At 43.3% G+C, this 12,596-nt stretch overlaps 2 protein-coding genes across 10 annotated transcripts in view; one reads left to right on the top strand and one right to left on the bottom strand.

Moving 5' to 3' along the window:
- Positions 1-3,706, bottom strand: part of FABP6 (fatty acid binding protein 6) — a 43,882-nt gene extending 40,176 nt beyond the window's left edge. For 2 of the 7 annotated variants that reach the window (XM_026118609.2, XM_064520862.1), the window contains exons 1-2: positions 3,460-3,706; positions 1,637-1,719 (exon numbers count right to left, since the gene is read on the bottom strand). In XM_026118609.2, coding sequence (XP_025974394.2) covers positions 1,637-1,719; positions 3,460-3,706 — 330 coding nt within the window. The other 5 variants (XM_026118614.2, XM_026118612.2, XM_026118611.2 and 2 more) reach the window with 5 other exon arrangements.
- Positions 3,696-12,596, top strand: part of PWWP2A (PWWP domain containing 2A) — a 32,373-nt gene continuing 23,472 nt past the window's right edge. For all 3 annotated transcript variants that reach the window (XM_026118606.2, XM_026118608.2, XM_026118605.2), the window contains exon 1: positions 3,696-4,393. In XM_026118606.2, coding sequence (XP_025974391.1) covers positions 3,696-4,393 — 698 coding nt within the window. The remainder of the gene's footprint in view (positions 4,394-12,596) is intronic.

A 12,596-nucleotide genomic window follows, 5' to 3' on the forward strand; every position in this document is an offset into this window, starting at 1 on the left:
AATATCTTTATTTATCTCTTTTTAAAGCACATATAACACCTTTCAACATGTAAATGATACCATAACAAAGCTGTTTACATTCTATTTTTAAGACCCTCTCAGTATTTTAAACTGATTGGGTGAAGCACATTATCTCCTCTGTTATTACAATGAAACAATTCAAACAGAGTGTTAACAAGCCATACACCCTGGTTTGTTTCTTACGCTTAGCATAAGAACTGCTGGGGACTCCAGCAGATTTAAAAGATGACAGTTAGCATTTTAATGGTTACTGTCTGCCATAAGCAACACCTGCTGAAAAGCAGGGTGGATTTCAGAAAGCATTAATCTTGCTGCAGTTTTGGAAGAGGAAGTCTTCCATTTTACGCCCATCTTTCAGAAAAGTCTGAATTTAGCATAACAAAAAGCCTGCTGGGCTGAGCTATTGGATCTCAATGTCCCATTAGCTCAAGGGCTAAGCAGTCTCTTTGTATTAGTTGGTAATTTCTTGTAGGCTCAGAATTTACTGCCATCCTTCTATACTACCCCATGGCAGGACTAGAGAAATGAACTGTGGCTAACTGAACTGACTGGATAGCACAATTAGAATCACAGAGGTACAAAGCAGCTACACAAGCCATGCTGTTTTATAGTAAAGGCCATGAGAGTTTTGCCCACCCCGCCTCCCATGCCATGTGAAACCTGTCCTGCAGCTTTGTTTTTGCAGACTTTTCTCAGAGTTTACTGATACCTGTAGTGCTAGTGTTTGTAAACTTCTGAAATACAGTACTACCTTTCCTGAGTAAAGGAAAGATAGAATATATGACAATACATATCATTGCACCCTGCTCACCCTTCTAGCTAACCTAGTGCCTTTCCCTTCCAATATTAGATTTGAGATGAACAGATAGATTACTAAGGCAGCACAGGGAAAACAGTGTTAGAGCAGATGAACATACCTCTAACATGCAGAGCAGTCCTCTGCATGCAGGGTAAGATTTGGTTGGCTGTTGAAATACGGTTGGAGTATCTCTGAGCACTCTGCGTAGGAGAGTCCAATGTAAAAACAGCTGTGGTGTTACACATAAGCTATCCTCACTAATATGTTTTTATCTATCCTGGGACTCAAATGAGTAACGTAAAAAGTTCCCAGAAAGCAAGTCTGTATTTTCTAGATGTGTGCCATCCATTGTCACAATTGCACAGAACAAAGATAAGACAGGAAAGAACAGCAGAACCCTTCCTCCAGTCCTATGATCACTTATTTTATACCAGGCTGCTTCAAGATGAGAACTCTATGCATCATTAAAAATTTCTGTTAACCCTCCAGAGCCACTGTTGCCTTTTCTTTGGCAGAATATACAGAACACAACTCTGACTCGTAAAACTGGTATCTCACATCTGATGTAAAACTGAGATCTTTGCACAAGGACAGGTTTGAAATTAAGGTAACTCAGTAGCAACACAAATCTCACTATTCTCAGGAATTCTGGCAATGGAAATATTCAGCCTTGGGGGCTCCTATATAGTTGCCATCTTTCAAAGCGTTATGGCCTCAGGATATAGAATACAGATCTTTACAAATATGGTCTAACGAAATAGTTTCAAAATGATTTAGGTAGTAATATTAATGGTAGGTAGTTTTGGAAAAGCTTACCAAATCTGATTTCAGCCACAGATGATACATTGAATCCATCTGCTGTTTCTCTGTGATACAGACTGATGAAGCTGCAAGCAGGGCTGTGGAAAAAAAAAAATGTAATTCTCTACTACTCCCTCTCCCAACAAACATTTTATTCTACCTACTGACACTACCAAGCCATTGATTTAACAAATATGGTGGCAAAAGAAAAAAAAAAAAGTCTAATAAGCAGTTTTATCTTTAGCAAATTCACTTGACTATATTTCTGATGTATTTGTCTCAAGAAATGTGTCTAGCTCTGTTCTTCCTGATGTTCCCTTATGTTCCTTATATACTTTAAACAACGATAATGCAAACATTATATTCATCATGCAAGGTAAAGCAGTATCAAATCAAAAAGGGAGAGAGTCTTCATGCCCATAACACAAGTCAAAACGATGATCACGGCAACAGAGTAGGTTAATCATGCCTTGCCTTTACTATCTGCTAAAATCCTATAGCTAGCAGTTTGCAAGATCATGTTTTATTTACATAGCTATATGTAGCTTTTTTGTTGTTATAGAAGACCATTTATTCCAAGTCCTTGTTTATCATTCTCATGAAAAAGTTTGTATCACCATAGTCCTTTAACTGCATGCAAGTCAGTTTTCCTGCAACGAAGGAAAAGATGAGTATACTATTGGGCCATTAATCTGTTCAAGGATTTTTCTAATAATTTAATTAGTTCTTCAGGTTCATTATTTAAAAGTTTTTTTTTTTTTTTTTAAACCTGAAGACCTGGGGCGTGGCTGTTTCAAGAGTACTGTAGGCATATGCTTGGTAGCAACTTTGAAATCTGCCAGTAAGTCACTAACTTGAAAGAAACACTAATATAGTTTATTTTTAAAAAGTTTTACATACTTGGTTTGTTACTTTTCAGCAAGTTTCAATTCCTGCTAAATAGTATATCTCTCATAATAGCACAGGGAAGAATAAAACTGTCCATGCTTTAAGATCATTTTTGTCTCTTTCTCTCCCAGTTGTTTGTACTTTTCTTTCTCACCCTTCCCTCCTTCTGTTTTTTAAACACTTCACTCCCTCCAAACACATTAGCTTCAGGAAAAAAACATAAAATCACGTATATAACATCCTAAAACATTTCCTTTTTCTTTTTGTTTCGGAAAACCAAGATTTCCTAGCTGCGTGGAAAAACACGCCCAACACAGCAGGAACTATTGAACTCACAGGAAGAAAACCATCTTGAAGGGACACGTTATTTCTTTTTCTTCCCTTTAGCTCTACTGTTCTTGTCTTTACCCCATGTACCTAATGTAGGCAGCTTCATCTTTTAAAGTGCTGATTTACTCTACGTGACGCCAAACCCTCCGCCTTCCTCGCGCTTCCCCTCTCCCGAGGGAGCTGCCCGTTTGCCACATCCAGCCCCTAGCGTTTTTTCACGCCCCCCAATCCCGGCCCTGCTCGCCCCCACGGCGTGGGGCACGCACCGCTCCGCGCCACAGCCCGCACAGTAACGACACCAACGCGACCCGAGCGGGGAGGGGGGGGAAGGCCGCCCACCCTGCGGGCGTCCCACTCCCCAGCGGACCGGCCGGCGGACCGACCCCCCCCAAGCCGCCCTGCTGCCCTCGCCATCTTCCCCTGCGCCCTCGCCCCGCCACCCACAGCGCACATGCCGGCCCCCGCGCGGCTCCCGCCTCGCGCTCCCTGACGGACAGCAGCCCCCACCAATTACCAGCCTCTCAGGGGAGCGGCTCCTCCCTCCGCCAATGGGGTGGCGGAACAGCCCCCAAGGCCCCACCCCTTTGATCAGTAACGGCGTGTAGCGCTTTAAGCCACACCCCCTCTTCCTCTTCCCGACTCTTCATTGAATGAAGTCCCTGCTGGCCAACGGGAAGTTCCCGCTGGGCTTGACGGACTACTCCGGTCTCCATTAGCAGTAGAGAATCGCGCCGCGCTCGCCAATAGGCTGCCAGATGCGGCCTTAGGGGGCGGGCCCTCCCTCCCAGGCGGGCGGGGAAGGCCGCGGTTATCGATCCCGCTGCTGGAGGGAGGCGGCGGTGAAGCAGCAGAGAAAATGGCGGCCATGGCTGCGGAGGCGGCAGCGACTGCAGCGGTGCCGGGCGATGGGGGGGCCGGCGAAGCTGAGCCCGAGATGGAGCCTATCCCAGGCAGTGAGGCCGGCGCGGACCCTCTCCCTGCCGTCACCGAGGCCGTCGAGTCGGTGGTGCCCGATGGGGAGGAGGCCGACGGGGGGAAGGTTGCTCCCGGCGAGGCCGAGCAGCCGCCGCCCGTGCCGCTTGCCCGCAGCCCGGCCGGGACTCGGGAGCCGGAGGCCGAGGGGACGGCGACGGAGAAGCTGCCGCCCTGCAGCCCGGAGGTGGGCTCGCCGCAGGCCGAGCACCGGCGAGCGCCTAGCCCGGAGCGCGAGGAGGAGCCGCAGCCCTGCCCGCCGCCTGCTGGGCACCCTGAACTTCCCGAGGAGGAGCCGCAGCCCTGCCCGCCGGCTACTGGGGGCTCCGTGAAGCCGGAGCCCGGGGAGGAGCCGTCCCGGCCGGAGGAGGAGGAGCCGGATGCTGCTGATGCCGCCGCTGTGGAGCCGGAGTGCCCGGTGCCCGCGGCTGCGGCCGGAGGGGAGGAGGCGGCGGCGGCTCCGCTGCTGCCGGGCTCCGAGGTGCGGGTCACCCTGGATCACATCATCGAGGACGCTCTGGTGGTCTCGTTCCGGCTGGGAGAGAAGCTTTTCTCGGGGGTCCTCATGGACCTCTCTAAAAGGTGAGACCTCACGGGGGAGCCGTGCCGGGGCCCCGGCGGCGCAGCCGGCTCGCTGGGACCCGTCCGCCGCCGCCTGCGCGGCCCTCGGCCGGGGGTGCCTGCCCCGAGAGGCCGGGCGCGGCGGGCCGCGGCCCTGGCGGGCTCGCCCTGCGGCGGGGAGGGGCGCGGCACGGCGGCCCTGCCCCCCCCGCCCGCCCTGCCCTGCCCGGCCCGGCCCCGGGAGGCTGCAGCCGGGGCACCCGCCGGGCGGCGAGCCGCCGCTGCTCCCGCTGCACCTGGGCCGGAGCTCGCCGCCACCTCGGCCCCTTCCAGCCGGGGGGAGGGCGCGCAGCCGCCGGGGCCTGCCCGGCCCCCTGCCCCGGCCCTCCTGCCCGGCCTCGCCCGCAAGACGGGTCGGAAGGGAGAGCAAGGCGCTTCCTGCCTCCGAGCGGGATAAACGGGGAGAGCGACTGCCCGATCCGCGCGTTTTGCAATGCAGAAGTGGTGCCGAGGGGGAGCTGGGAAGCGGGGGGGTCGGGAGAGGGGCGAGCACATGGGCACTTCCTTCCAACTCGGCTGGGGTTCACGTCGGGCCTCCACGGCTCCTGGCTGCCGGGCAGAAAAAGGCCTGGGCTGCAGACGTTGACATCTGTTCCAGTCTCTGTATATTTAGACCCGGAGATCGGTTTTTCCTCTTGGCTTGTGTCTTGCATTGCCTAGGTAACCTTATATTTTGGTACATTTTTTTTTTCAGAATAATGGTTTTCAAGCCAGGTTATTGCAATCCTGAAGTATGGTTATTAGTACCAATTGCTCCTTGTGTGTAATGTGTGGGGTGAAGTAGAATGGTTCTTAAATACCAGGTTTTTATTTCAGGAGCTGATATCTGTCCTATCACAAAGTAAGTTTAAGCCTTATCAGACTGTGAGATTTGGGTTTTCTTTCTTCATAGCCTTCCAAAAACCCCTTGCTATAGGAAGGAAGAACTCATCTATGAGAGTATGTTGTATAACGTATATTCTAACTACCATTTACAGGTGAAAATATCTTTTGCGCTTAGTGTTTGTATTCTGAACGTATAAGCACTATGCAAGTACATGAGAGAAAAGTGAAATTTGACCAGTTTTTTGTCATTTAAGATATATGGAATGCAAAAAGCGCAGTGGTTTCTTTTGAAGTTTAAACTGCGTGTGTATTCTTACGTCTTATTCACTACTGTTTAGATTACTAGCAGCTGTTTAATAACTCTTGTAATATCAATATTGTCAATGCCTTCTGAAAAACAGTATTAGTGACCTTCATTTTTGGCCTGGGCCTAGGTTCTTGTTTATGTTTTGAAACAGAAGACCTTTTCTGAAACCAAGTTCTGGATAATGTCATGGAAGTAAGTTCTAAATTTGTAAGTTGGGGTTTGAAATGAAAGGTTATCAATTTATCTTTCAAAGTCAACTACTAAAATCTGCATACAGTATTCACTTCTAGTGTGAAATATTAAATGCTTTTAAACCAGACCAGGAGATGTTAAATTATAATGCTGGTTAACATCTGTTCTTTTGTAGGTCTGAAGTCTGTACCAGCAAAATTGTATTATTACTCTGGTCCCTAATGGTTAGCAGGGTGACAAAGCACATGCTGCTAGTACTGCTAGAGGTCTGTATGTGTGTCTGATCAAGGAAAATGCCAACTTCTCCCTCCTGAAAAAGATCATATCTTGTTAAACACATATTGACCACAAACATCCCCTCACTGCCTGAGGTTTTCTTGTGTGCTGAGGATCCTTTTCTTGCACAGCAGATCTGATGCGGCCCTGTGCAGTAAAGGTCATCTGTGGCAGTCAGGCTGTCTGGTTCTTTTGCATTGTGGCTTCAGTGGAAGCATGCATCTTGGTTTCCCCTGGTTTTAAACATGCTCCATGGAGCAAGTTTTCATCGTAAGAATGGCAGAAAAGTGATACATGAAGGCTTGTTCTATTTCTCTCAGGTACTCTTATGTAGTTGAGGGACCAGTTATACCCTCCTCTCCATCCATATGATCCTGGACTTCCTTCAGGGGCCCTTGTTATATGTGAATCCAAGGGAGAAAGTTTAAATTCTGAAAACCAAGCTCTTTAGAGTGCCTGGACAATGAGGACTGAGTTTCTAGATACAAGGTTGGTATTATTGGTATTATATTTGGCTGGTGATGAGTAAATATTTGTGGCCAAATAGGAGTCTGTGTTCAAATATTCCAAAGAAGGGAATGCAGTGGTAAGTGAACTCTAGAAATAGTCTAAGAACTTGCTACCTGTAAGAAATTCAAGTGTTTATCAGAAAACAGATGTTACAGGAGTGCCCAAGATACTTAAGTTTTATTCTAGATTTTCAGATTTTGTTGGTGAGTCACTTGCTATAGAACTGGTCAGTTGTCAGTTTATGCTTTTTATATGTTCATTTTTGTATTGTGTTGCAGCACTTGATTTGTTGGATACTAACATTTTTCATAACTTTCTTCTGAGTCTGCCTCTATAATGGAGCCTAGCAGATTTTGTTATTACTAAGAATAAAATGGAAGGGTGAAGGTTAAATCAGAACTATCTCAGTTCCAGCCTGGATTTACATGTAAACAGTGGGATTTCTAGTATAGAAGAGGGATGGTTATGGAAGCTGTCTCCACTAGCCCATCCCAGGTGCATGGGAATAATCCTATAAACTTTCCTAATGCAAATTTTGTTTCCTGTAGATCACTATCTTAAGACTTTGTGAAAGAATTCTATTAAGTAAAAATGAAATTTTTGATTAGGATTAACTCATTTGCTTGCCTCAGAAAGTGGCTGGTGTGTTCATTGCAGATGCTAGTACTGCTTTCATCATATGCTCTGAAGAAAATAATTCCTGGTCCCTTCTGGGTTTTACTTTCTGCTTTCCCCTCCAGGGCAATGAAAGTCTTATTTCTATACAGTACTAAGAAGAGTAAGTTTTAATGGCTGTTTTGAAATCCTGTCTACTGGAACTTTTTTCAGTCTTTTAAAGTCGTGTTCTAAATTATTTAAACTTCAAGCTGGAAGAGAAGCTAAAATGTCCCTATATATTCCCATTTTTAAAGTTTCTTTCCTGTCACCCCCATTCTGTTTCCGTTGTTGCGGTGATACACTACTGACTTTGCATTTTGTTCTTGCAGACTTTGTTGTGAAGTGGATGGGTGAATGTATTAAAGGCTTGATTATTATTTTTCTTTTTTCCCTGCCCCTCCTGTAATACTCTGTAAATAGGATATCCATTTAGGAGTTTATAATTCATTTCATTTATACAAGTACCTCAGTGTTCAGTGGACTTTATTCCCACATTTGTTTCAGGTAAGGAAATGTTTTCTCCATGGTTACTGATGGTAGTCTGATGTACTAAACATCCGCCTGTAAGCGGTTAGGCAGGAAGCTTTGAAAATGGGCTGAAAATTGGGAGCCACATCTACCAGTGCCTGAGCCATTATCTCATGCAGTAGAACGTTCTTTTTCTGTGTTGAGTGTATGTTCTTTAAAGAAGGACCTATCTCCACTTTTGTTACTCTGAGGGTTTATTGTACAGATTAAAAATGTGATCCTGCTGCTAAACTTTGCTATTACTCTTGCCATTATCTTTTAAGTGCCCTTTTGCGTGCTAGGATAAGGTTGTGGTGTGGGTTCCTCGATGTGCAGCTGATGGAGTGCTGCTGATAGAAGAGACAGGAAGTGCAGCCAAGCATCAAGCAGGAGCAGGCAAGCGTGTCTTATTTTGTCAGAGTGGATAGTGGAATGCTTCATACAAGACTACAGTTAATTTTCCATGCCATTCTTAAAACGGTCATTAAAAACTATTAATTAGATACAGGGCTCTTAAGCTTGTGTGTGTCCAGCATTTGACAAACATTGTGTTCTTAGAGTCTATGAGATGTTAATGCCACCTGCTGGCTCAGAATTACTGTAAAGCTTGCTCTGCACCTGGAGGAAGTGGGCAGCAGGGAAATACCTGATGAGCATGGCATTTGCAAGTCTTAATGTAGGATTAGAAAATCCTGCTTTTAGCCTGTTCAGATGTTCTTCTGGAGTGAGGATAATTAATTTTCCCCTCCTCTTCCAAATGTTAAGTATTTGGGGGGAGGAAGGGAAATAGATTTATATTTTGTTGTATTTGCCAACAGGCAGGATTCAGACTCTCTACCTCTTTATCATTTGTCTGAATTTTTGTTTCTAATTCTACAGATACGATGGACTCCTGTGTTTTCCTTGTCTTTTTCTCTAAGCTGTTTCCCTTCTGACTTGTGTATGATCATAATAGCTCTTGGTGGGAAGAGTTGCTTTGTGGCCTAAAAATCTTAGGTAACCAAAAGATATTTAGTGGATTGCTAGTAGACAGGTGTTTGAAAATTATATCTAAATTGGGCTTTCAGTGTGGAAGATGTAAGGAAAAAACTTCCTACATGCATGCAGACTTCATGTATGTATGAACTATATAATGGAAGTACACTCATATGGACAGCTTCACATTCTTATCCTACTATCATTTTTTCCAACTAAAACTCGGATACTTCTGAATCCTCTGCTTTTCCTGATTTATTCATTGAACTGTCTACTGCAGAAGCGTAAGGGTAAATGAATTGTTGCATCCATTCCCTAGTTTATGTTGTCTTAATCTGTCGAACATCTGTTAAATTTTTAAATCATTTACATTTAACACTTCTTGAAGCTTGTGGTCTGTGTGTGCCAGTGTTTTGTTAGTATGAACTGAGGAGTGAATCTATTGTATTGTTACTCTATGTGCCAAGAAAGGTGAAGAAACAAGGTTTTCTGAATTGTGAAAAATTCAAGGATGGTATAGCTGATGTAAGGAGGAAACAGCAGAAATTTTACTCTCTTATTGAAATATATGGCATGTTTTTCCCTGCCTAACTCTTTTCTTTTACTACTAACTTAATTTAATAAATACGAACATTTGTTCTTCCTTGTCTGGGGAAAGTTTAACTACTGTAGAACTGCTGATATCCTATAATGCATATTTTCAGTGATAAAGAAATGTCTGTGTTACTTTTTTTTCTAACTTCTGTCAAATTTGCAAGGTATTTCTAAAATTCATCACGTCTTTCCTTTAGTTGTTTCTTGGACGTGTGAAGGAGCTTGATGGAATGCTAGCATTTAAGGAATAGCTATAACTTTTTTGATACTTGCTTTTCTCTCCAGGACACTGGGGACACAGGTGTGATGTGAGTATGTTTGGCTAGAAGAGTAAATAACATACACTTTGTGACTGACTTAGAAGTTATATTGAATGATCTAGTGTGAAAGTTTGCCCTGCTTAGAGCAGAGGGTTGGATCAGAGGACCTTCTGAGGTCCCTTCCAACCTAAATTCTTCTGTGATTCTATAATATTTAAGCCTCTATATATGAAAATAGTTTCTGTCATGTGCCTCTGCCTACATCCAAAACTTTACTGAGTCTTATTTGTGGTCACTTATCAAATGCTTTTTGAAAGGCTCTTTTCAAGCTTCTACTCCCAGCTGTGTGATAAAACTGGACTAGCTTTTAGGGTTTTGTTAGTACAGGTAGAAAATCGTTATAACTGCTGCATATACTGAACTTGGACATGCTAGGCTGATTGCTTCTGTTTCTGAGCCTGTGCTAAGTGTGCCTTTTTCCTCTTCAAATCTCTAGTCTTGCTGGTAGATGGGGTATCTCTGTGGGTTGTGCCACAAACTACTCTTTCCTAAAATGGCAGTATTCTACTATTCTTGGACTGAGATGTAATGGATGATGGTAAAACTGTTGCTTTTTCTTATGATATGCCTTTATGTCTTCTGACAGCATGGACTGACATTGTTTCTTGAGAGTAGCGTGACTTATTTTAGCTTAAAGTGCTGAGGGACAAAGGATGGAGGTGAAAATTTCAATATGCTGTCATTGTGTGTGGTTTTTGTTTTTTCCTTTTTTTTTTTTCTTTGCACTACTGTGGAACTGATGAATCTTGTACATCTTGATACTGAAGTGCTTAAAGTTCATCTGTTAATACCATACTCTTCCAAGTTTCTTGGTTTTGGCTGGTATGTGGATGTTCTTTAAGTGTATCTTCAAGGTATCCTATCTTAAAGCCTTGCAATTGTGTAACACTTCCAAACATATCAATAAGGTAGCTACCTGGAAGCCGAAGGGGTGTTTGTAACTGGTAGTGCTGATGGACGTAGAGGACTTCAGTTTAAATGGACCTCTAGCGTTGTGGTTATGTCAGAGTAAAATTGCTGTTCTTAGTAGGGAGCCTAAAGTTTTAAAATGCATTCTATCTTCTAAATAAGTTTGCTCATTTGTATCTTTGATAAAACTCCTGATATTCAGGCCTACTAATATGGAGGTGCAGTTGCAGAAAAGTAAAGGAAATTCTGAGAGTTCACATGTAAATTCTTTGTGATGAAGAGGTGAAGGATACTTTTCCACATCTGTGAGGAAAATACAGGTATTGGGAGCCATGTAAGTGCCCTTCAGGCTTATCAACTTAGAGAGTGTTCAGTCTCTGTGGTGGCTAATTCTTCAAAGTTTACTTCCACATCCAGACTATGTGGACTTCTGTGATTGTTTCATGGAATTCCAAGTCCTTCAAAGAAGGACTTTAACTTAATAGGAACATGTACTGTAAGTTAATCCATTTTTTGGTATATTTGCATATTATTTGGTATCATAGCTTTCCATTTGTATAGTTGTTCCAGAAGAAGACCTAGGTGACTGGTTACGAATGATTAAAAACAGCTGCTCTCTTGGATACTTCTAACCAGCCTTCTCAAGCTACTGTTTTCAACTCAGTTGTACCCACAGCCTGCTCTTGTCTTTCCTCTGCTTTGAAAGTATGCCAGAAACCAAAGCTTTGGTGCAAGGCAAGTGTTACCTGCTTGAAAACACTAAGCTCAACACTGATCAGTAAAAATCTTTCAATACATAAGCTTCCTACTAGTTTTCTTGGATATGGATTTTCACCTGTCATTACAACTGCAGTCTTTTGCCATGCTTTTAGAGCTCTCTAAGTGAAATAGGTATTTCCTAGTCAATTTAGCCTAGTGTTACCTTAATCAGGAGGTGAGTAACTGCTGAGCTGATAGTTCGGCTTCTGTGTATGCTTTTTTCTGTACATAATCTGTGTTTGGGATGCAGGGCATTAGAGGAATTCCCAAATATGTTGTGTTCAAATAGCTATCATCCAATTATATAGTACATTATATATCATAACTTATACCCTAATCCAGTTTAGATACATGCATGAAATATACTTAGCCCTACAGTATATGAGCATATTGTTATATTCCTAATATTTGGAGTCTTATCACCTGGACCAAGATTGAAAATCACTGAAATTATTTCCTGTTTTGACTTTTAATAAAACGTATAAGGATGGCATTGAGTAAACAAGAACAATGCATGAAAAGTTAATTGGAGATTCCTGTAGGCAAACTTAGTGGTGAAGATCAGTTTTGTTCATAGTCATTTGCAGTAGACTTGATTTCATGCTTATCACAGCACAGGGAGTTACTGTGCTTTTTTGACTCTGATTCAGAGTGTTTGCAGACAAACGTGAAATACTTCTGAAACGATTCACTGTGTTCTTTTCTTTGGCTCTTTTTGGCAGAACAAAGTGCTTTCAAATTCGCTTTTCTTTTATTAGAGAAGCAAAACTTAAGACACTGCAGGCTAAAGATGAGAGTATAAGACTTTACAGAGCATCTTAACCCTCTGCCCCAGGATGTATTGTTTCAATCTTTGTGCACATTGTTACAAATTTAATCAGGGCTTGTTCCTTATCTATGTTTTAAATGCATATGCGTGCACACACATGCGTGTGCATCCTTGTGGTCTGTTTTGCATACAATTTGAAGAGTAACATGTTCATTGTAGTAGTCCTGCTATAGGAATTAGATGTGTACAAAAGTGTTCTTCTTTTGTTCGTAGTACCCAAGTTTACATATCTATAATATGATTCTATATTGCTTCAAGTGCCAGGCTTCTAGATTTGACACCAAAACTAGCTTTTGCATAACTACAAAAGATGACATGGCTACCTACTCATTACTTGTAGTTGACAAACTGTGTAAATAAAACCTGACTGCTTGTGTCATATTTCTGCCCTTTCATATTCTAGTCAATTGAAAGCACTTCCTGGTGTAAAGCTAACTGGACTTGGTTCCATCAGAACGGACCTCATATACCTCATTACCCTGTTATTTAAATATAGTTCCTGCT

This window comes from Dromaius novaehollandiae, chromosome 15 (genome assembly GCF_036370855.1).
Source record: "Dromaius novaehollandiae isolate bDroNov1 chromosome 15, bDroNov1.hap1, whole genome shotgun sequence".
Lineage (NCBI taxonomy): Eukaryota > Metazoa > Chordata > Aves > Casuariiformes > Dromaiidae > Dromaius > Dromaius novaehollandiae.